Raw genomic sequence first — 25,575 nt, 5'->3', positions numbered from 1 at the left:
CATCCTCTGCCACACATTTTGCCACCACCATGTGTCTCTTCATGTGTATTCTTTGGTTGATGGTCCAGTCCCCACAACTTGCGGGGGTCTGGCATATTGACATTTTTGCTCTCTCCATGAGGTTGCAAACCCTCTCAACTCCTTCAGTCCTTTTCCCAAATCTCCACCTGGGATTCCCAAGCTCAGTCCAATGGTTGGCTGTGAGCTTCCACCTCTGTGTTTCTAAGACGCAGAGTCTCTCAGGAGACAGCTATATCAGGTTTCCATCAGCAAGCACTGTATTTCTTTAAGAGAGTTGTTTATGTCCTTCTTAAAGTCCTCTATCATCATCATGTGATGTGGTTTTAAATCGGAGTCTTGCTTTTCCACTGTGTTGGAGTATCCAGGGCTTACTGTAGTGGGAGAACTGGGTTTTAATAATGCCAAGTATCCTTGGTTTTTGTTGCTTATGTCCTTGCCCTTTCCTCTCACCATCTGGTTATCACTGGTGTTAGTTGGTCTTGCTGTCTCTGACTGTACCTTGTCCCTCCTGTAAGCCTATGTGTCAGCACTCCTGGGAGACCAATTCTCTCTGGGAAGAATTTGCTTGCCTATGGAGATCTGTGACATAGGGTCAGCTCCAGGTCGCAGAGGTGAGCCTGGAGATTTCTGCTCCAGTCTGTTCCTTGGTTCTGGTGTCCTGATGGCTCTGGGCAGGTTCCTCTTGCAACAGGAACTTAAGCAGAAGTAGTAGTCTCACCTGTGGTCACAAATGTTTCAGCACTCATGGGAGATCAGCTCTCTCCAGGCTGCACTCTTTAGAGACCAGCTGGCAGGATCTGGTTATGGAGAGCTGTGCTCTCAGGTATGACAACATTTCTGGGAAACCTGCTCTCTCCCAGCAGCATCTTTGATAGGAGAGCTATGGCACAGGGCCTCCAGGCACAGATGGAAACTGGAACGATCCTGTCCCAGGCTGCTCCTCAATTCCTGTGTCCTGAGGGCTTCGGGCAAGATTCTTGGAGCAGAAGTGCTGGTCCTACCTGTGCTCACAAATGTTTCAGCACTCATGGGAAATCAGCTCTCTCCAGGCTGTACCTGGGTATAGAGAGCTGTGACACAGGGTTAGCTCTGGGCTACACCTCACACTTAATTTTTCCATATATGCATGGGTATGATGCCATCTGTTGAGCATAGGGAAGCTGATGTCCATAGCCTTCAAAAATCAATGATTACCCTTCACCAGCATCTACCATCTGTCAGTATCTCCTAAGCAAGTATTGAAACCTGGAGAATTTCTCTCCCACTTCTGATGGAATCCTGACTGGGTTAAACTTGTGCAAGTTTTGTGTAGATTTAAAAGCTACTATTAATTCATGATTGTAGTGTCCATATCATATCTGGAAGACAGAATTTCATAGTAGTTCTAAATATCCTCTGGCTCTTCCAGTTTTTCAGTATCATATTGGGAGCTATTCTCTGAGATTTGACTTGTGGGAAATTTTATAAAGATATCCAGTTTACAACTGAAAACTCATTCTCATGATTCTAACCCTTTACCTAATTATTCATCTTTCTGTTGGCTGTCTCCTCAATCAAAAAGAATTAATCTGAACAAAGTGGAAATCATCTCAGTTCTGTGAATATAAATGTAAATGTTTAGAAGTAATTTGACATGACCGTTGAGCAAAATAACAATAGGGTCTTCTACTCTAGGACCTATGGCCACCACTGCTATGGATTTTAATTTGTGTATTCATTTAATTTACTATTAATTTATTTTCATATGTTATGTTTGGTCACCATTTCCCTTTGCTATCCCCTAACCCACTACCTACCCACCCAACACTGTATTTTTTTTCTCTTTATTTCTTTCAAAACTAAATCCCCAAACACAGAAACAAAAATCAAACAAAAAACTTAATGAGACAAAATTACCAAATTAAACTAAATAAAGCAAAAAGTCTACCTCCCCTCACACTGACAAATCCATGAATTTTGTTTTGTGTTGAGTGACTACTTCAGGGTATGAGGACTGCTATAATATGGCTTATATAACCAGTGACACACTCATAGGAGAAAATTGATTTTCATCTTATCAATGTGTATCAGTGGCAAGTAGTTTATGCTTAATGTGAGATTTGATGTCCATTTATTCTGTGATCCTGGGCATGTCTTGTCCATGCTGCAAGTGTCCATGTTGATTTCAGATGTCTGTCAGTCTTGTTGTGTTTGGAAACTGCTATTTCTTTGGGGTTATCTACCACTTGTGGCTCTTCTAATCCTTATTCCTCCTCTTCCATATAAATTTCTGAGGGCCAGGATTTGAAGAAGACATCCCATTTAGGACTGACTCTTCCAGTTTTCCAGTTTCTCTATATTGTCCAGTTGTAGGCCTCTGTGTACATTCCCACATACTACAAGAAGAAAGTTCTCTGATATGGGATGAGCGACACACTCTTCTACTGGCATAGCCATATGTTGTTAGAACTCAATAAAACATCATCTAAATTATAAGAATAATATTAAAAAATCAAACACGGTTAAACAGAGAGAATAGTTGGTTGAAAAAAATGCTTACAGGTCCAGATGCTTGAAGGGGTTCCGAGTTTATGAATAACAATCAGTAGTCCATTACTGATGAAGCTCTGACCATGTGTGTCAGTTGCTAAATAAGGGTAAGCATCCTGACAGTATCAAAGCACGAGCCCTTCATAATTCTCACAATGGAAACCAACATTTATGATACTCACTGTGATATAATTTTGAAGGGTTTTAAGTTTGTGAACAACATGAACAACTTGGGATTTTTAAAAATCCCTTTCAGTATTAGAGACTGAAATGAGACAGGATTTGGCTCAAATTGCTAAGAGAATATTTCAAAAGGAAGAGTTGATGAAGTCTGTACTACAGTGATATTTCATGATCCCAGGAAGTAATTGCCTCAAGAGGAAAGAATTATAGAAGTTTCTTGCAAATTTGCCAACTGAGTATAAACATTTTTCTCTTAAACATAGTGAGGAATGGAATTAAGTAGAAAAGCAAAATTGAAGGAGCAAGGTGAATTTAATTTTAATTACATATTATTTTCTTTTCCTGTGACATTTTTACCCATGTGAAGTTCTTCTTGAGGTTAGAAGAGTGCTCCCACTAGAAATAAGGATAAAACACAGTGGAGGTTGGCATTGTTCCTCTTAGTGTCATTGCTCATGTCAACAGTTTCTTGTTGGTTTTTCTTCACAAATATGTTCTGTTTTTCTTGATATACAAATATAAAATGGTACTGACAAATGAGATTTAAAGATTTTGAGACAGGAAATAATAAGCAGACTGTTTTTGTTTTTCCATAGTATGATATCTTCATAAGTTTATTGTTAAGGTAGTCGTGAGGTAGCAGAAAATTGTGTATGCTGATGTTACTCATGTTACTAAAAATTACCATCCTGTACATTGCTTTATTGCAAAGGAAAACAGAAAACATAAATACATTTGAAAGACAGGGTTGTTGAATGAGCTTTGCTTTTAAACCATTGCAACTCCCAGATGGTCAATTATACCTCCTTAAGTCAAGGACTGACTAGCATTGTCTATAAAAAAAAAAAAAAAAGGTTCAGAGAAATCACAGCACCTTTCATGAGATACTGAGCATCTTTTGATGCTTGTTTAGAGTTTCAGAGTTTTAGTCCACAATCATCAATGTAGGGCAAATGGCAATATGTAGGTATGTACTGGAGCAGTAGCTGACAGTTATATCTTGATTCCCTGATCCATTCAGATGGTGGCACGGAGAAAGAGAGGGAAGAAAGAAAAGACAGAGAGGGAGAGAGAGAAGAGAGATAGAGAAAGTGAAAAAGAGAGAAGAAGAAAAAATAAAGAAAGGAAGAAAGAAAGAAAGAAAGAAAGAAAGAAAGAAAGAGAGAAAGAAAGAAACTTTATATCTCTTACCTTAATCCCAGATATCCACAGCCATCAGCAACCATCCTGTGAGTCCCCTACCCTAATTTTCAGCCTGTAGGCCCCTGGGCAAACCCAGCAGCTACTAGCTCTGTCCTGCCCCCTCTGTACTCCATTTCCAGGTCCACAGCTGGAAGACTTGTACAGACCTGGAGGCATGGCCCCAGCCAGGGCAAAGAGGAGTCTGAAGCAATTAGGATCTAACATGTCTGATTGTATCCCAGGAGTACTGCTGCCACCAGGGACAAACAGGTCTATCTGAAATCCCAGATGCCTCCTGACATAAGTAATTACCATCTTTACTATCAGCCTCAGAGGCATGCTCCTATCACAGACTACCAGGCCTGCCAACACTAGGGACAACCAGATGACTAAAAGGCAGTGTAAGAATACAATCAACAAATGTCTGGGCAATATGGCCCCATGTTAATCTAGGGATCCTACTACATCAAGCCCTAAATATTCTAAAATGTCTGAGTCACAAGAAAATTACCATAAATATAACCTTAAAAAGATGATAGAGTCCTTTAAAGAGGAAATGAATAAATCCCTTCAAGAAATCCAGGAAAATACAGTCAAACTTTTTAGGACAATAAATAAAACTGACAAGACCTGAACATGGAAATAGAATTTTAAAAGTAATAACAATCTCAGGCATTCTGGAGATAGGAAACCTAGGAACTGAACAGGAAGTATAGACACAAGCGTCACTGAAATAATATAAGAGATGGGAGAGAAAATCTCAGACATAGACGATACCATAGAGGAAATTGATACTTCAGTCAAAGAAAATGCTAAGGCTAAAGAGTTTCTAATCAAAACGTTCAGGAATTTTGGGATACCATGAAAAGACCATACCTAAGAATAATTGGAATACAAGAAGTAGAAGATTCCCAACTCAAAGGCCCTGAAAATATCTTCAACAAAATTATAGAAGAAAATTTCACTAACCTAAAGAAAGAAATGCCTTTAAACATACAAGAACCTCACAGAGCATCAATTAAAGTGAACCAAAATCCTCTGCCACAAAATAATCAAAACACTAAAAGTACAAAACAAAGAAAAATATTAAAAGTCATAAGAGATACAGGACAAATAACATACAAAGGCAGATCTATTAGACTTGCACCAGACTTTTTAACAGAGATGTCAAAAGATAAAAATCTGTACAGATGTCTTATAGTGTCTAAAATACCACAGATGCCAACACAGACTCCTATACCCAGCAAAAATTTTAATCACCATAAATGGAGAAAACAAGGCATTCCATGAAGAAAAATTTAAACAGTATCTTTTGACTAATCCAAGCTTTGTAAAGTATATTAGAAGGGAAACTCCATCACTAGGATGGTAACTATACCCAAGAAAACAAACAAACAAACAAACAAACAAACAAATAAATCAAAACTAGCAAAACCAAAAGAAGAGAAACACACACATACACACACACACCACATATACACACACAAAGTACTATCACCAACATCAAAATAAACAGGAACTAACACTCATTGGTCATTAATATCTCTCAACATCAATGGTCTCAATTACCAAATAAAAAGGCACAGACTAACAGAGTAGATACTTAAACATCATCCAACAGTCTACTGTGTACAAAAAAAAAAAAAAAAAAAAAAAAAAAACCCATCTCAAAAAAAAAAAAAAAAAAAAAAAAGTACAAATTACCGCAGAGTAAAGGGCTGGAAAAAAATGTCTTCTAAAGAAATGAATCCAGCTCTTTAAGCTCTCACATTTCTTACTCTCATCTCTAGCCCTCTTCTCTCTCTCTCCCTCCCTGCCCCCTCCACGTGTCCATGGCAGGCCTCTCCCTCTTTCTACCTTCTCTCTTTCTCCCCTCCTTGCTACAATAAAGCTCTAAAACCAAAAAAAAAAAAGAAAGAAAGAAAAAAAATGGATCCAATAAAAAACTTGAATAGCCATTTGAAAATGTAATAAAATAGACTTTCAACCAAAAGTTGATGGGGGAAAAACACTTCATGATCATGAAAGAAAAAAAGTCCACCAACATTACATTTAAATTCTTAACATCTATGCTCCAAATGCTCCCCCACATTCATAAAAGAAACATTACTAAACTTAAATCACGCATTGATAGTAGGAAACTTCAACACCCTTACTCTCAACAGTTAAGTCTTTGAGACAGAAACTAAACAGTGAAATAATGAAACTAACAGAGGTTGTGAATCAAATGGACCTAACAGATATCTACAAAGTACTTCACCCCAAAACAAAAGAATATATCATTTTCTCAGCACCTCATGGAACTTGCTCTAAAATTGACCATATACTGGGTCAAATAGCAAGCCTAAAGAGATACAAGAAAAATGATTGTATCATTTCAGATAGCCTTAGATTCAAGCTGGACTTCAACAGTAGAAACAATAGAAAGCCTAGAGACTATGGATACTGAACAACTCTATAATCAATGATCACAGGCTCAGGGAAGAAATAAAGAGTTAGGTTTCTAAGTTGAAAAGACAATGGGAAATGAGAAAGCTTAGATGTGAACTAATAGGAAATGAACTAGTAGGTCATTTCCTTTGGTTAAGTTGCTGCATCTCAAAAATAAGAGTTAAAGTAATATGTAATTTAAATTTCTCTGTACCACAGATAAAAATTTGTAAAATATAGCAATATCTCTTAATATAAAATTATCAATAAATAGTAATTTACTGGATACGAAGGTAAGTAAAAACTGAGTGCAGTATTCAGTGCTATTATTTATTGCTTTCTCCACAGGCACTCTGATGTGTATATTAATGTGTTTTCTCCTGTGATATATTTGTCATCTTCAGCATATGCTAATGAAGTTTTCTCTATATCCCTTCTCAAGAGATGATTTTGAACATTTTCTCCATTTACCTCAGTGGAGAATCATTGCACAACTTTCTTTTCTAATGCCATTCCTGAGAGATTTTTAAATCTAATTATGTTTTTTCTGTGAAAATCACAACCAGATGTAAAGCAGGTAGAGAGGAGCAGCTATATCAAAAAGCAAATTAGTTTCTTTGAAATTATATGTAACATCTAACTGATTCCTGAGTGGACAGCCCTACCTACACACACACACACACACACACACACACACATGTATATATGTATGTGTGTGTGTGTGTGTGTGTGTGTGTGTGTGTGTGTGTGTGTGTGTGTATATATGCAACATCAAATGGACTCAACTGGTTGTATTTATATATGAATGAGTTTGTATGTATATATGTTTTATAGCAAGAATAATGATAGAATATGTAATAAAGTTTGAGAGTAATGGAAAATGTTAAAAGAAGACTGAGGATGAAAATGATATAGATATACTACTCATTTATGAATTCTAATGTAATAAAGTAAGTAAAAAAATACTTTTAATGATCACCAATGGCAGTGGCTGAAAGTAGCTTCCTGGATCATATGGAAAAAAAGTCTCCAGTTTTCCTATTCATAATAGTCCCTTTCCCTATGGTTGAAAGTGTTTTGTTGTCTTTAGTGTGGCTAGCTTCATGTTACCTTTATTTGATTTGGTTATATCTGTAAAGAGCACTGACACAGAGGTCATACTTGCTAATCAATCACTGCAGCACTAAGCTCAGTCACAATCTTTCTTTGTGATCATTTACTGGATTTCACAATTATTGAAATTTTGCTTTTGTCCTTCATTGTTAGCTTCTACCTTACTCTTTGCTTCATAATGGATGAATTGAGTAGGCATAACTGTATAAACTGCAAAACTCGAAATATTCAGTATTTAGTCATATTAATAGTAAAGGTTATCTAGTGAAACAGATAAAAATGGATCTACAAAATATAGGAAGGATATATATTATGATGTTTCATAGGCTGGTACACAGTACAACAGTGACCATTTCTAATGAAAGACAGAAGCATCTAGTTGTTATTCAGCCCACAATGCTTTATGTCTTAGCAGGTCTGCAATATATGTTGGAATCCCATAGATATAGTTTCTAATGTCAGTAAAGGAACTGAATTGTTAGCCAAAGCAAGAGTAAGCAGCAAATAGAACAAAATTACAATATTTTATACTTACTTTTCAGCATAGAGCTTTCAAATTCATATATGCATATGCATCTTGTCAAAAATTTAAAGCTTCATGCTGTTGAAGAACAAGCTAATTTACTAATCATTTTGGCCACATTTTACAAGTCAATATTTCTATAAGCCAGGCTATTGTAGTTTATATGTCACAAATATGTCAAATGAAAACAAATTTTCCTATTGGGGATTTTTACTCTTGTCTTTTTTCTCATGTTATACATGAAGAGTCCTAAAAAAATTTCAAATTTTGCATATTACTTCAATGGAAGAGACTTCGATGAAATGCTGCTTTCTTTCCTTTATATTTTATAAATTCTGAGGTGTTTACACTCTTAAAATTTTAGTTTTCTCTTATACTATTAATTAAGGTATTTACTGTGTGAGAAAATTGATAGAGAGTAAATATGTTTTATATAAAGCTCACAAATGTGAAGGATATAAGCTATTTTGAAGAAAATATAAACCATTAATCTATATTTTAACACATTATCATTAGATTTTTTTTCATTTGCTCCATGAAGATGCAATATTTTTAGATGTTTTCTTATCAGCCTTACAGAAATGTTATGCATCATCAATAATTCATCCAGAATGCTTTGATATTCATATATGAGTGGGTTTTCAGTTTATTGCCTCTAACCACAGTTAAAAGTCTTTTGGTTTTAAGATAAGTTCAGAACCATACTAGGCTACATGACCATTACCTTTTATTTTCCCAAGTACATGATCTGTGGGACAGAACATTACCTATGCTGGAGTTCTGATAATCCTCCAGAATGTTCACATAGCATGACATGTCTCACAAGAAATACAGTTATTAAAGAAAACACGCCATTTGTGGTGGTTAATAAAATAATATAGGCATGTAAATAATACTGATATTATATATAGGAATTTCAAATCATTGACTGATTTGAAAAAGTTAATAGAGTTTTTCTCATTTGTAGAGTCTTGTATTTTTATAAGGTCATATTTTTCTGTGTCCACCCACACTAGAGCTTCAGGAAATGCTTAAAATATTTAGAAATTCAATGCATCTTGAGTGAAATAAGTTAATTAGTTTCATCTTAAAAAATATGATTCACATTAAAATTAATTTTCATTTTATTTCCCCTTGGTTTTGAATATTATGGGATGGCAACTATTTCAATGAGCCAACATTTGAAAAAGAACTGAACCCCAGATAAGACCTAAGGAACATATTATTTATAGATTTTGTAAAATTTATTAAAGTTATATTTTATTTAAATAAAACATTTTGTTCCATTCTCCCTTAAAATATATCACTTTTTCAGGAATTCATTTTAGATTCATTCTGTGCCAACTCCCAGTCTAATGCAGATAAAAATACATGAGGTATTGGTGTGTTCCTTAAAATTGGGCTCGACCAAGGAAATCCTTCTTACTCATGCCAGAGGAATGTGGTGCCTTTACTTCCAGCAAATGCTGATGTTCAGATATGAGAGCATATGAGAAATTGCTAAAGTTGCCCAGAGAGTTTTGTCATATTATTCATTCAACTTAGTATGTGATACAGTAATTGCTTCTGGTACCATTTTTCTTTCTTGTACACAAGGTTGTAATTTATCCATATGCCATGTGAAACAGAGAGAGAGACTTTAAAAGAGAGTCATAACTTGATGTAAAACTATCTTTGACACAATATAGCTGGAGATAGGAATCCCAGGTGGTAAACTATGGCTTACTTATCAGAATTAAATATGAGGACAGTAACACTTGACATTGTGGAGAACCATAAATACTAGCAAGGTATATGTGTCCAAAGTTTTATCTCTAGTGATGTGCAAGGTATATATGTTTTAAATCAGCTAGGGATCAATAAATTTATTTCCTTGTGACATGAGCTTTTTTCTTGGCTTATAGATACATAAAATTAGGCAATATATAGAATGGCCAATTGGACAATCAGATGAATGAGATTAAATGGCATAAAACTTCTGAAGTTATATTAGTATTTTAATTTCTTACACATATCCTTTATATATCTCACATAGGCAAAATTTACCTTTAATTGTTAAGAGTTGTCTAGTACATACAAAATATTCATTTTCATTGAATACCTTAATATTTTGGAACAAAAATATAAAATAGTACCAATTATGACTTAACATTAACAGTAGAAATACTCATGTATTGCTTCTTCAACCTGATGAATAATATGCTATTTTCACACATTAAGTATATTCATTTTAAAAGTGTGCTTTATTTAGAAAAGTGTTTTACTTTGTTACCTAGAAAATTAATTTTCTTTATTATGTGTTTATTCTTTACTCTCTTCTGTAATGATGCCCTTGGTCTCTTATGTAATGGTGTCTTGATTATACTGTTCAATAAACAATACCATTTTGCATGTAGTATAGCCCGATGTCTAATCCCAGTTGATTAAAAATCATAAAGCAATACAACATGTATTCAGTTACATAATGAGTTAGACATAATTATGCATTCATCTGAAGTGTGAAAATGATTGCTAAAGATAAATTAATAGGGAGGCTTTTTCCTAAGTGTTCCAGGAGTATGAAAAACTGCTGGCTGCTGGTCATTGGCAAAAATTAAAAGAAAAAATCTTAACATTGTCCTTTTCAGTTTGTCTTGTGTAAAATGGAAATTATAATGCCACTGATATCATGTAGTCATTATGAGAAATACATAATTAAAGGACTTAGAGCAAGTCCAAGCATCGAAGTAAGTGCTTGGGAAAATGTCAACTATCATTATTGTTTAGTGCATGGAATTTAAGTTACTTAATCTGTGCCATTGGAATAAAGACAACCAAACATTATCAATTTACTTACAAATAGTAATATGATTAAAATCAGAGTATTAATTCTGTATAATCAATTTACTGTACTTCCATGATTCATTTGACTATCATGCTAACTACCCAGAATTTTCAGTTTATTCTCTCCTCTACAAGGTATTGTGATTTTCTCCCCTAAATATTCAGCAATCTTTATATGGCTTCAGGAACTATGGATTTGTTGCTACCACACTGTAACAGAATAGAAGCACTTATGTATTTCAGAAGTTTCTAATATTTGTTTTCCTCTAGTTCAAGAATGATGGCTTTTCTTGTTGACTAGAGCTTTGTTTGCATCAGTCCACTGCAGTAGTCATTTTTCTATAAACGTCTCATCTGTCACACAGTGTTACTTTTGATTCAAAGTGTAGTGTTATTGTCCTACTATATGAATTTTCAATATGTAGTATGTATTATTATTTGTTTGTAAAGACTACATATATATGCAGCACTGCCAAATATAACACATATTTAAGCCTATTTAAAGTTAGTGGAAGGATTAACAGAAATATAGAATAGAAAAGGTGGTGTTAACCTATGGCTGCCTTTTATACATAGGAAATATACATAGGATGTGTTTTTCAAAACAGTGTTCTCTATTATGTTGAGCTGGAAAGCCATGGGGGAAAGGGAACTTTCCTTTTTAATGGAAGGGTATATGCCATACTTGTAGCAACCTATTTGCCTATAAGGAATACATTTTAAATATGTTCAATGATGTTTGTAAATTTGATGACATTACAGAAACCAACTTACCATAGAGGTAATACAAATGTTTTGCTCCTGGAATACATACAGAATGATTTTCGGTTCTTATTGCTTTTAACTAATTTTATATAAATGTACTAATTATGGTCTCTTTCAAATAACATATTAGTGTTAAAGCAAGATAGAAAAGAGGGGAAAATATGTTTCACATAATTAAAAATGCCACAATGGGTTTATACTCCTTTGACTACTTTCAGATGTTCACAATTGTTTTAGCTTTGAGACTTGAGATACATATTTAGCCTCAACGGAAATTTAAGAGATAATTATAAAACTGTCCTGATAGAACAGTGTTGAAGTTTTTGAAAACCTGTTCAACATCATAGGTCATCTTGGAACTACAAATTGAAAACATAGTGAGAAGTCACAATTTTTCATTTATAATGTACAAAAGTCTCCAACTGATCATGGTATTGACGGAGACTATAACAAGTCTCAAGATGCTCCCACTGGTTTGAAATATGGATTTCTGTGAACTATAGCATCCCATATCAAAGGTACAGCATTCATGTTCCCTACTGTATACCCAAATGAATTGCAAAGGTATTTTTTGACACAAAATTTGAGACATTTGTATATTGCACCTTTATAGATCTTTCTCAGAATTTTAATTAAAGGGACAAGTAACTGATGTACGTATGAATAATTCAATATTATTCAGACATAGTGGGAAATGAGCTATCAGCCTAAAATGGACATAGAGGAATCTGAAATGCACATTACAAATGATGGGAAGCAAATCTGAGAAGACTATATACTGTATTTTTAAATTTACATAAAATTTTACTACAGGTAAAATGTGGACATGTTAAAACCATTAATGATTGATATGAGTTAGATGAGAAAAGGCAGCTACAGCAATAACATGCCATATGTTGATGCCACCTGCTCGTCAAAATATAAGAGAGTCCGAATTCTATTTGCACTTAGCAAGATTGGACACATTCAGTGTGGATTGACTGTATATTCTCTTTGTACCTAGGCATATATATGTTTATACTGATTGCTGCACTAGACACTCACAGGACTTTACTCCTCAAGTTTCTCATTCTCAGCCTGTGCAACACTTCTCCCTCTCTGCACTGAATGTCACGTTAAACACATGAGAGTCATTGTCCTCATCATGAACTTTTCTATGTGTTATTGTTCTGTAATCCTTTTTCTCATGTTCTAACTTATGTTCAAAGTTTTGAATATCTTGTCTCCTTTTCCTAATTTGGGATTCACCTTCTTAATAAAGGCTTCAAGAGATATAATTCAATTTTCTTTTGTGTTATCTTGCCTTGCATTTACTTAACAATATTTTTCTATGCTATTGGCCTATCCTATGTCTCTTTTTCACTACTCTTCATCTTAAGTTATATGTTCTATCTATGTATTTAATATCTGCTATGATATAAATGCCTTGGATCAATGATTTCTCTTTCATGTAGAAATGGAGATTACTCACATAATAATAGACTGAATATGTGTGGAACTACTGATCATCAGATTGTCTCTTTATGATTTAAGAAAGCAGCTACATTTTCTCCTACAGTTTATTGTTGCACATACATTATTGTTTCATGAAAAAGGTTATTATCCTTTTTCATCCTCCCAAATTGTTCATAGTAAGCAAGAATTCAGCATTCTTTCTCATTCTAGATCTGATTGAAATAGTACTTCAACTATTGAATAGGTGGTATAATTCATATTTGGTTATTTTAAGCATGGCAAAATTATATATTAATTATATTTTACATTACAGATTATAATATTAGGTACTGTATTTACACAGTGAGGCTTTATAGTTAAATATTCTCTTGCAAGGCATACGTATTCCTTAAGAAATATCAATAATATCTCCATTCTTAATATTTAAACTGTGCTAAGAAGAATCAGAAGAAAATTAAATTGAGTGTTGTCCTAAATTAATGAAATATTTTCTTTCTTCCAAGAAATTACATTGTTCTGATACTGTGTGCTGGTTTACTGGTGTATCACTGTTTCATGTTTAATATTTCAGGAAGAACCATATGTCCTGTTTAAGAAGTCTGACAAACCTCTCTATGGGAATGATCGATTTGAAGGCTACTGTATTGATCTTCTACGAGAGTTATCTACAATCCTTGGCTTTACATATGAAATTAGGCTTGTGGAGGATGGGAAATATGGAGCCCAGGATGATGTGAATGGACAATGGAATGGAATGGTTCGTGAGCTAATTGATCATGTGAGTATCGTTTCAATATTCCTATCATTTTTGGTTGATTGTTATATATTTTCAGTCATTTTATTAAAAGCATATATTTCACTTTCAATTTTTTTCAATTTCTGTACCCCTTCCATGTCTTCCACCCATGAAATCTGTACCTCTTCCCCATCTCCTTTGCCTCTAAGAAGCTGCTCCACTACACACTCATCCAATCCCATCTCAACCTTCTAGAATTCCCCTTCTATGGAGCATCAGGGCTCCCCAGGACCAAACACCTTCCCTTCACTTATGCCAGATAAGTCAGTCCTTTGCTACATATGTATCTGGAGCCATGGATGTCTTCATATATACTCATTGATTGGTTGTTTAGTCTCTGGAAACTGTGGATGGTTGGTTTAGTTAATATTGTTATTACTATTGGCTTGCAATCCCCTTTAGATCCTTCACTCCTTCCACTAACTCTTCCATTGAGGTCCCTAGGCTCAATCCAATGGTTGTCTATTAATATCTGCATCTGTATTAGTCAAGTGCTCTTATAAACTCTCAGGGAACAGCTATAACAAGCTCCTGTCTGCAAGTATATCTTAGCATCAGCAATAGTACCTAGGTTTGTTGTCTGTGAATAGAATGGATCCCAAGGTAGGATGGTCTCTGTAGGGTCTTTCCTTCAGTCTCTGCTCCAGTTTTGTCCCTGTATTTCCTTTAGACAGGACCATTTCTGGGTTAAAATTTTTGAGATGGTTGGGTGGCCCCATCCCTCAATTTGGACCATGTTTTTCCACTCTTCATGTTCTATCTCCCCACTGTTGATATTTTCTAGTTCCATCCATTTGCCTGCAAAATTCATGAAGTCCTTGTTTTTTAGTAGCTGAGTAGTATTGTATTGTGTAAATGAACCATATTTTCTGTATCTATTCTTCTGTTGAGGGACATCTGGGTTGTTTCCAGCCTCTGGCTATTATAAATAAAGCTGTTATGAAGAGTGGTGGAACACATGTTCTTGTGATATGATAGAACATCTTTTGGATATATGCCCAGGATGGGTGTAGTTGAGTCTTCAGGTAGTACTATGTCCAAATTTCTGAGGATCCTCCAGATTGATTTCCAAAGTTTTTGCACTAGCTTGGAATCCCAAGAGCAATAGAGAAGTATTCTTCTTCCTTCACATCCTCACCAGCATCTGTTGTCACTTGAGTTTTTGATCTTAGCTGTTCTGCTTGGTGTAAGGTGAAATCTCAGGTTCATTTTGATTTTCATTTCCCTGATGACTAAGGATGTTGGACATTTCTAAGCTGCTTCTTGCCTATCTGAGATTCCACAGTTGAGAATTCTTTGTTTAGCTTTGTACCCCATTTTTTAATTGGGTTATTTGGGTTTCTGTCATCTACCTTCTTGAGATTTTTGTATATTTTGGATATTAGCCCTGTATTAGATACAGGGTTGGGAAATATCTTTTCCTACTCTGTAGGTTGCCATTTGTCCTATTGACAGTGAGCTTTGCCTTACAGAAGCTTTTCAGTTTCACGAGTTCTCATTTGTCAATCATTGTCAAATGGCTTGGAGAATGAGCCATTACTGTTCTGTTCAGGAAATTTTCTCCTGTGCCCATGTGTTCCAGGCTATTTCCCACTTTCTTTTCTATGAGATTCTCTTCTATTAGGTTTTATGTGGAAGTCCTTGATCAACTTGGAGTTTAGCTTTATACAAGGAGATTTAGAAATGGGTCAATTTGCATTCATGTGCATGCATATTGCTAGTTAGACCAGCACCATTTACTAAAGAAATTTTCTTTTTTCACTGTATGTTTTTGGCTTCTTCGTCAAAGATCAAGTGTCCATAGTGTGCGGGTTTATTTCTGGGTTTTCAATTCTATTCCATTGATCTAATGGTCTGTCTCTGTACCAATAGTTGTTTGTTATTTTTTTTTTAAATCATTATTGCTCTGAGTATTGAAGTCAGAATTTTTTTGTAACAAACAAATAAAATCCTCAAAGATTTTATATTCCTCTTTGAAAATGATCTGCACTGAATTATTTTATATTAAGTGGTTTCATATTTTCAGATGGCTGGTCTTAATTTTTCCATTATGATGTGATTTCCCAACAATGAATTTTTTATTTCCTCAGTGCTTACTTCTTTATCAAGAAAGAAAAAAAAACAATGCAAATTCTAAATCTCTTATGTTCATAGAAAATGCTTTGAGATCATTGTATCTATGAAAAAAGAATTAATGTATAAAAACAAAACATAAGCATATTCAATCATAAGAACAGAAATTTTATTAACTGGCTAAAGTCTAAAATATTTACTTTTAACTTGATTTCATTGACAAAATAGGCATTCTTTATGAGCCAGAAAAGAACTGTTTCAGAATTTCTTAGTTGACAGTTTTCCTTGAATTAATTTTTATAATAAGATTTTATATATTAGAGTATAGAACTGCATTTTATTTCATATATTTGTGACATTTTTTTGTTTGAGAAATTCCTTGATAATACATATAATACAGCTAATGATACATATGTAAGAATTACAGAAAATAATGAAAGTAATTCTCTTTAAAACGTTATTTTGTTTTAAGCCTGGTAATTCAGGTAGCTGGGATCAATAACCTCAACTACTTAGGAGGATGGGACAAGAGAATCACACGTTTAAGACAAACTTAGAAAGTTTAGTGAGAACCTGTTTTAAATAAAAGGCAAAGGAAGTTTGGGAATTCCTTGCCTAGCACTTGAAACATGTTATGCTTAATTTCCAATATTGGAAAAGTAAACCATGAAAACATCTTTATGACAGAGTAGTACCTGTAGATATTTTGCTCATCATTATTTTTTTATCAAATTTTACTTTATTTTTTATTATTTAAAAGTCCCATTTGCATATATAATAAAATTAGCCATGTTAACTTCCTAGTCTTGACTTGCAATCTCTTCATTATTTGCTAAAATTCTCTCTTTTTTTAAAAAAAATCTTTATCTATTTATTTATTTACTTTACTTACTTACTTACTCACATACTTTTTTACACCCCAGATTGTATTTCCCTCTCCCTGCCCTACACTCCTACTGTTCCACATCCCATACCTCCTCCCTAGCCCCCTGTCTCCACGTGGATGTCCTCACCAACCACCACACATACAACTAGACCTCTAAACTTCCTGTAGCCTCCAGTCTTTTGAGAGTTAAGTGCATCTTTTCTGACTGAACCCAGACCTAGCAGTCCTCTGCTGTATATGTATTGGGACCTCATATCAGTTAGTGTATGCTGCCTGGTTGGTGGTTCAGTGTTTGAGAGATCTCTGGGGTCCATGTGAACTGAGACTGCTGGTCCTCCTACAGGGTCACCCTCCTCAGCTTTTTCCAGCCTTTCTCTAAATCAAGCATAGGGGTCGGTCAGCAGCTTCTGGTTATTGGTTGGGTGCAAATATCTGCATCTGACTCTTTCAGCTGCTTGTTGGGTCTTTCGGAGGGCATACATGATAGGTCTCTTTTTGTGAGCACTCCATAGCTTCAGTAATAGTGTCAGGCCTTGGGACCTTCCCTTGAGCTGGATTCTACTTTGGGCCTGTCCCTGGACCTTCTTTTCCTCAGGCTCCTCTCTATTTCCATCCCTGCAGTTATTTCAGTCAGGAACATTATAGGTCAGAGTTTTGACTGTGAGATAGCAACCTCCTTCCTCACTTGGTGCCTTGTCTTCCTGCTGGAGGTAGACTCTATAAATTCCCTTTCTCTACTATAGGGCATTTCATCTAGGGTCCCTGCCTTTGATTCCTGAGAGTCTCTCCCCTCCCAGGACTCTGGTACATTCTGGAAGGCCCCCCTTCTACCTCCTGTGGTTGTCTGTTTCCATTCTTTCTACCCATTTGCTTAAAAAACTGAGGATGTCCTCATTATTAATAGCTGAGTAGTATTCCATTGTGTAAATGAACCACATTTTCCATATCCTTTCTAATGGTAATTATGATGGCTAAGTAGTAAATTACCAAAGGCTCTTTAACCAAAAACAGCTACTTACTGGTTTTTATTTTTGTAAAGTCAGAGATAAAAGATATGCCTGGTGACACTTTGTCTACAGTATCATGATGTGGTGTCTGACGTGTGTCTGTTTGTCTGTTTCCTTGAATATTCCAGCAGGAGGTCTATATTATCCAAAAAGTATATTAACTTTTTATAAAACAAAAAGATTTGTAAAATGCTTACATTGTATTTGTATTGTTCTGGCCAAGTTTATAAACTAAATTTTGTAACAACAATTCTGTGCAGCAAAAAAATGGTATGTATGAAATATTTAACTGAAGCAAGAACCTATAATTCAGGGTCAGTTACAATAAAGCCAGATATACTTTACAGGTAGAAAGTTGGTTTTCAAATACAAATCAATGTGTTTATTCATGAGAATATGTGCAGCAATTACCCCAGTCATTTCAATAAGCTCTCTCTAGAAATTTGTAATAATTCATTTGATTAGAACATGGCAATTTTAGCTCACAGACTCTTAAATGTATAAGTTGTCTCTCTATATATTATCAATGCTTATATTTGGGCTTTGTGGAATAAAGTCACTAAAATTATTATTAGTTTTCTACAATTTTTAATAGATTATTTGTGTGTATTTTTCTTCAAGGAAATTATAGAGCCAAAAATAGTAAATAGGAAATAATATGTTAGAACCATTGAAAATGGCAGGCCAGGTAATGGAGTAGTGACCACAGCCATTTATTAGGTGTATGGTTATTGACTAGAATTCACAAGAGCCTTACACACACACAGGTAGACACAGCACACAAACACAAACAAACACACACATACACACAAACACAAACTCACAGAAAAATCAGTGGACATCATTATTTACATATTTCTAAAAAAAAACATTTTTTACATTGAAGCCACTGATATACATTCAAGGTTTTCATTTATTGTATTATTTCTGTCAGGACCTAATTTGCCATGTTCCTTTTTGTAGCTAGACAACAGTCTAAACTTACATAATTTCAACAGTGACTTCCTCATGTTTCTGTGTCCTCTTCTTGCCTTGCTTCTCGACATTTAGTGCTCATACCAAACTGAGGTGATTATAGTCAGCTTAAGTCAAAATATGCACTTTTCTTCCTAATTTAGTAACTCATTCTAGTAATTGACCAGCACCACAGACCTCACATTGCTTGTTTTTCTTACCTCAGGTTATACAGTGTGAGCTCAGTCAGCCCTTGCATACTGAACTTTCAACAATATGTATCTTCAACCCTGAGTTTTACAGTTATCTTACTCCATCTAGTATATTTATCATGAGTATCTCACAAATACCTCAAAAGCAGCAAGTCCTAAACAATTCATCATTTATCTCCCCTGATCCTATTGTTTCTGAAGACTTATTCTTGTGCATGTTATAACAAGTTATTTTCCAACCAAAATTCAGTAGTCGTTTTAAACTTATATCTCAATTCTTTCATAGCTTATTTGACATGTCTATTAAATAACTCAGAAACTGCTCAACCTTGTCAATGTTAATATTTCAGCATAATGATATATTCATTCTAATCTATCATCTGTATTATGTTCTGTGGAGTCTTGTTACAGAAAGAGAAATTTTATTACCATTGCTTAAAGTTTTTCAGAAATTTACAATGCTCTGAAGATCTATAGCCACAATAATATATTTACAAACCTGAAAAATCAAATTATAAGGTTTTTTTCTAAAATACACTTTGTTTTTTTAGTTATTCTGGATCTACTCCCAAACTTTCTCATTGCCTTCTGTTTTAGCAGGCTCTTCTACAGGCACTGAGTCAATAAGGCTTATCAACGATAGGTCTGCAGAGGAAAGAAAATGAGGACATAGTTTTTATTTCCCTCATTTCTTTTTAAGATGCTGCTGTATTATGATTTTGATTGAATGCCTTAATTCCCAATATTAATGCCTGCTATAAACAAGGTTCTATGTGGTTCCATTGTCTGGACTGTTCCTTACAGTTCTTTGTTAGACTCTTACTAGCTTCAACCATATCTTCACTTTTTTTTCTCAATTGTTCTTAATCTGTGAATGACAATCTTTCTGACTGGGTGCCACTTACACACTTGATAGAAATACATTTCAGTCTCTCTCCCTTGAAGTTTCTGAATTTGGAACTTTGGACCAGGGCCCTAGAGCTCTAGCAGCTAGTTCACTGAGTGACAGAGATGTTCCCTAATTGCTGATATCACTCTCTCCTACATGCTCTTATTATTCACTATGTTTCTAGTCCCAGTGAAGATTAATCCTTCCCTGTTACTTTTACTTGAGTCTATTCTCTATGCCTCTTGAGATCTAAATTGACCTGTCTTTGTATTTCTATCTCTTCTGATTTTTCCTACTGTGTAGATTGATGTTCCTTTAATGTCTTAATGTATGCCAGTTCTCCTTGGACATCATGGTCTTCATCCCTTATTCAATTCATGTTCTCTGAATTATATTCCTTAGCTTTGGAAAAACTCTACAGCACCATTTTCACTCTCCAAAAAAGCACCTATGTGACATTTCCATACATCTTTTTTATATATAATACCTAGCACACATTGTTTTAGCCAGCTATAATATATATTTTACTTAAATTATTTTATTTGAAAATATTTCAAGTAAAACATTTTATTTAAAATAAGTTTTACTTGAATATATGTATATATATATGTGTGTGTGTGTACATATGTAATATGCACATATTAAATCCTTAAATATATAAAGTAATGTTAATTGTGCTTTTCAGTTAAAGCATCCCTAAAAAGGAGGTTTTAAAATGTTCCAGGAAGCTGGGTGTGGAGGCAAACACCTATAGTCCTAGATAATTAAGGGTCAGAGTCAATAGAATTTCAAGATTGAGGACAGCCTAAACAACACAATGAGACCAGGTCTGTCTCAAAAGGAACAAGAATAAAAGTGTGTCCTTAAGAGCAAGTCTCTTTTTGGCCTTAGATAATTATCTACAGATATGCTTCCTAAGCACTGTCTATGTAAATGAAGGTAAAAATAATCATGGTTGGGCTAGGGAATGAGTTACCAACTGCAAATCTACTTGTCTCTTGGGTCATTTGGCAAAGTTCAGAGAGTCTGTCTGTTTCTTAGTTCAACATCCACTTAAACCTCTAACTAGATGTCTTTTACAGTATAAAATATCTACAGGAAATGTTACTGGTGAAGAAAATACAGTGCTCTAGGCTAACCTGGTTCTTTAATTGCCCATTTAGAACGATAGAAGTCCCATTTACCACATTTTCAGCAAAATCAAAGAGTACATATTGGTGAGATGGATAACTGGATTCATCTTCAAACATGTGCCTATGTTAGAATTAATCCACAGGCTGGATTTGGAGAGGACAGTTTAAATAACCTTCCCATGTTTGGATCTGCAGGATACAGTCAGTTCATTTTCACCAGACTTAGAGTAACTTATGTGAACCTTAGTGTGCAAACAGTTAATACTTCACACAAGGTTCTTTTCTAGCTAGACTCCTAAAGTATATTGCTGCATCTGGAAGGAAATGTTTAATTAAAATGGATATTACAGAAAGATTAAAAGGAAAATGAAAGTTTCAACAATTCTCAAAAGTATAAGGAGGGAAATCTGTAATTAAAAGGAAGAAAACCACCCAAAATTTCACTTATTTACCCTTCAGTTTAGAAATACAATTAAATATAAAACCTTCCAATTTAGAAAACCTCTCCAAGTTAAATGATAAAAAATTTATTACTGTATCAGCATTAAAGAAAACATGATGATTATCACTAGAATTCTCTAAAAGATTTCAACAACCGAGCGTTCCCAGTCTTTTATACATCTAAGCAGTGTTGTGTTAATTTGAATAATGTATGTCCCCCAGGTGAACACATATTTAAATACAGGCTCTTCTTGATAGGTTAACTGTTGTGGAAAATTGTTACATGGAGCCTTGCTGGTAGAAATAAACTTTGACAGTGCAGAGTTTCACAGTGTTTCCAGTTGTGCTCTGCTTTGTACTTGGTGAAAATGTAATCTCACGGGTTCCTAATTTAGTTTCCCTCTGCTATACCTCCATACCATGCCGGATTCTCCCTCTGAAACCTTAAGTCAAATTAAACTCTTTCATAAGTTTCTTTTGGTCACTGTGTTTTATCACAGCAACAGAAAGGTCACTTTCCATGGTCCATCCGCAGTTGGCATCTCTTAATCCATGGGAAATAAGGGTTCTGGACAGGTGGGCATGGGGTTGGCAATGAAAAGTGTGACAAACAGACATGGACGCAAGGGAGTGCTATATCTGGATGTAGTTTTTCAAATCAAACACCAGTCTTATAATACAGAAGAAAAACAAGAAAGTTAGGTGAGAAGTCAGGCATGGTGGTGCACACCTATAATCGCAGCACTCGGGAGGCAGAGACAGGCAGATTTCTGAGTTCCAGGCCAGCCTGGTCTACAAAGTGAGTTCCAGGACAGCCAGGGCTATACAGAGAAACCGTGTCTTGAAAAACCAAAAAAAAAAAAAAAAAGGTGAATACATCTGTCAAGGTATACTGGTGTTCTTAACACAAAACAAATAAAAAATGCATACATAAAAAGATGGCGGAGCTAAGACAAAAATTCAGGTGACAGCAGATGCTGGCAAGGATGTGCATCTTGTGCGCGCTCGACTGGCCAGGAAGAACGACGCTGCAACAGGATCCTTCTGCACACGTTTATTGGGAGAGCTTGATTGTAGAGGCGAAAAGACCCTGAGCCCAGAACTGGTGCTGCTTACATAGGCCTAGGAGAGGCGTGTCTCACATCTGATTGGTTAACTTGTCTTGGCAAAAAATCCTTCACTGCCTATGTATGTGTGGTGGCCAGCAGTAGCCAACTGCCACTCTGCAACTGCCACTCTGCAACGGCTTCCCACATGTGGAGAAAGAGGAACACTCCTCCATTGTTGGTGGGATTGCAAGCTTGTACAACCACTCTGGAAATCAGTCTGGCAGTTCCTCAGAAAATTGGACATAGTACTACTGGAGGATCCCACAATACCTCTCCTGGGCATATATCCAGAAGATGTTCCAACTGATAAGAAGGACACATGCTCCACTATGTTCATAGCAGCCTTACTTATAATAGCCAGAAGCTGGAAAGAACCCAGATGCCCCTCAACAGAGGAATGGATACAGAAAATGTGGTACATTTACACAATGGAGTACTACTCAGCTATTGAATGAATTTATGAAATTTCTAGGCAAATGGATGGATCTGGAGGGCATCATCCTGAGTGAGGCAACCCAATCACAAAAGATCTCACACAATATGTACTCACTGATAAGTGGATATTAGCCTAGATACTTAGAATACCCAAGATATAAGATACAATTTGCTAAACACATGAAACTCAAGAAGAACAAAGACCAAAGTCTGGACACTTTGCCCCTTCTTAGAACTGGGAACAAAACACCCATGGAAGGAGTTACAGAGACACAGTTTGGAGCTGAGACAAAAGGATGAACCATCTAGAGACTGCCATATCCGGGGATCCATCCCATAATTAGCCTCCAAATGCTGACACCATTGCACACACCAGCAAGATTTTGCTGAAAGGACCCAGATATAGCTGTCTCTTGTGAGACTATGCCGGGGCCTAGCAAAAACAGAAGTGGATGCCCACAGTCAGCTATTGGATGGATCACAGGGCCCCCAATGGAGGAGCTAGAGAAAGTAACCAAGGAGCTAAAGGGATCTGCAACCCTATAGGTGGAACAACAATATGAACTACCCAGTACCTCGCAGAGCTTGTGTCTCTAGCTGCATATGTATCAGAAGATGGCCTAGTCGGCCATCAGTGGAAAGAGAGGCCCATTGGTCGTGCAAACTTTATCTGCCTCAGTACAGGGGAATGCCGGGCCAAGAAGTGGGAGTGGGTAGGGGACTTTTGTGATAGCATTGGAAATGTAAAGGAAATAAATACCAAAAAAAAAAAAAAAAAAAAAAAAAAAAAAAAAAAAAAGATGGCGGGAACCAGGCCATGTTTACAACTGAGAATAGGAACAACCCTTAATTAAGATCAGCTAAACACAGGAGCCAGGTGAATGTTCTGATGCAATGCTAGTCTATTGTTAAACTCACCATCAGGAGTCCTTTAGTAAATACCTGATTATGCTATTCCTCTGGTCCAAGTGAAAAATCTGCACAAGGTGAATTCTGTTCTACTAACCTTTTCATGAAAAATATTACAACCCACCTATTTCCTAGGCCATTGCCTATTCCTGTGTTTGTGTGTGACTCAGCTATTGTCCTATGTAATTACAATGTAGACTAGCCCTGAGCTTTTCTAGCTCTATTCAAGTAAATTGTAATGCCTAATTCGTTTCACTGTCTCTACTAGAAGTAAATTTGAGTGTTACTGAGTAGGTAACATTCTTAGTGAATTCCAAGCTTAGGGTCAGCTTCAAGGACTTTCTAGGACATTGGAACACTGGTGGAGGCTTAGCTATATGCCAAAATCAATCCTTAAAGGCACTTATAATAAAACAATACTGAAAGAGAGCACACAGATTCATACACCAGACTAATGCAGGGACAGGTTTTGAGTGTATGTGCTATGGGTATGCCAAAGTTCCAGGAGGCTAAGTTTCCATGAAACTCTCTGCCTCAGGACTGCTTCCAGGTTTGTTTTTTTCCTCATTTTTTTTTCTTTTTCCAAATTTTCATTAGGTATTTTCTTCATTTACATTTAAAATGCTATCCTGAAAGTCTCCTACACCCTCCCCCTGCCCCCTGCTTCCCTACCCACCCACTCCCACTTCTTGGCCCTAGCGTTCCCCTGTACTGATATAAAGTTTGCAAGACCATGGGGCCTCTCTTCCCAATGATGGGTGACTAGGACATCTTCTGCTATATATGCAGCTAGAGACACGAGCTCTGGGGGTACTAGTTCTAAACCTTTCACACAGATTTCACTGGAGCGGATGTAGCAGTCACTAATACAAATGTATTGCAGACACGGTCTCAAATTAAGCTTTGTACTTATTATTGTCTAATTGCGTAGTTTTGGCTAGTAAAGATTTGTTCAAAGTTTACCATCTGTGTTAGTTATCTGATTTTATCCAAACAAAAAATAACTTAAAAACTTCATGGCAAGATGTTTTGCAACTTGGAGTCTAGTTATTTGAAAGTTAAGTTCTTAGCTTCAAAAGACACTTAAACATTAAGGTTTAATTTTTATTAAATATAATATATACAGGACATATTTCCATGTCCTTGAGAAAGATGATTCCTTATCTTTTCTTTAAATTAATTTTTTTTTATTTACATTCCAGCTATTGCCCCAAATCACAGTCGCTACCCACAGTTCCTTACCCCATTCCCTTCCACCTTGCCTCTGAAAAGGTGATCCCCTGACCCTAGATATTCCCCTTCCCCCAGGGCCTCAAGTCTCTCTAAAATTGGTTACATCTCCCACTGAGTCCAGACCAGGCAGTTCTCTGCTATATATGTGACAGAGGCCTCAGACAAACCCTTATATGCTACCAGGTTGGAGGCTCAGTCTGTGGGATCTCCCATGGTTTGTTGAGACTGCTGGTCTTCCTACATGGTAATCCACCCTTTTAGCTCCTTCAATCCTTCCCTAACTCCTCCCTGGGGTCTCCTACTTTAGTCCAACAGTTGGTTGAAAGTATTTGCATCTGTCTATGTCAACTGCTGGTTGGGTCTCTCAGAGGAAAGTCATGCTATGCTCTAGTCTGTAAATCCATCATAGCATCAGTAGTAATGTTAGGCCTGGTGCTCTCCCTTGAGATGGAGCCCAAGTTGGGCTGGTCACTG

The 25,575-nt window shown here is 35.8% G+C and overlaps 1 protein-coding gene across 15 annotated transcripts in view; it reads left to right on the top strand.

Annotated features, from left to right (window-relative positions):
• Positions 1-25,575, top strand: part of Grik2 (glutamate receptor, ionotropic, kainate 2 (beta 2)) — a 696,482-nt gene that overhangs the window by 420,451 nt on the left and 250,456 nt on the right. For all 15 annotated transcript variants that reach the window (XR_001779464.2, XR_003948597.1, XR_001779465.2 and 12 more), the window contains one exon: positions 13,596-13,802. Coding sequence is in view for 12 of the 15 variants with exons in the window: in NM_001111268.3 (NP_001104738.2) it covers positions 13,596-13,802 (207 nt within the window). In the remaining 3 variants the exon portion in view is untranslated. The remainder of the gene's footprint in view (positions 1-13,595; positions 13,803-25,575) is intronic.

This window comes from Mus musculus, chromosome 10, assembly GCF_000001635.26.
Source record: "Mus musculus strain C57BL/6J chromosome 10, GRCm38.p6 C57BL/6J".
Lineage (NCBI taxonomy): Eukaryota > Metazoa > Chordata > Mammalia > Rodentia > Muridae > Mus > Mus musculus.
This window is presented reverse-complemented; position numbering and strand designations above follow the sequence as displayed.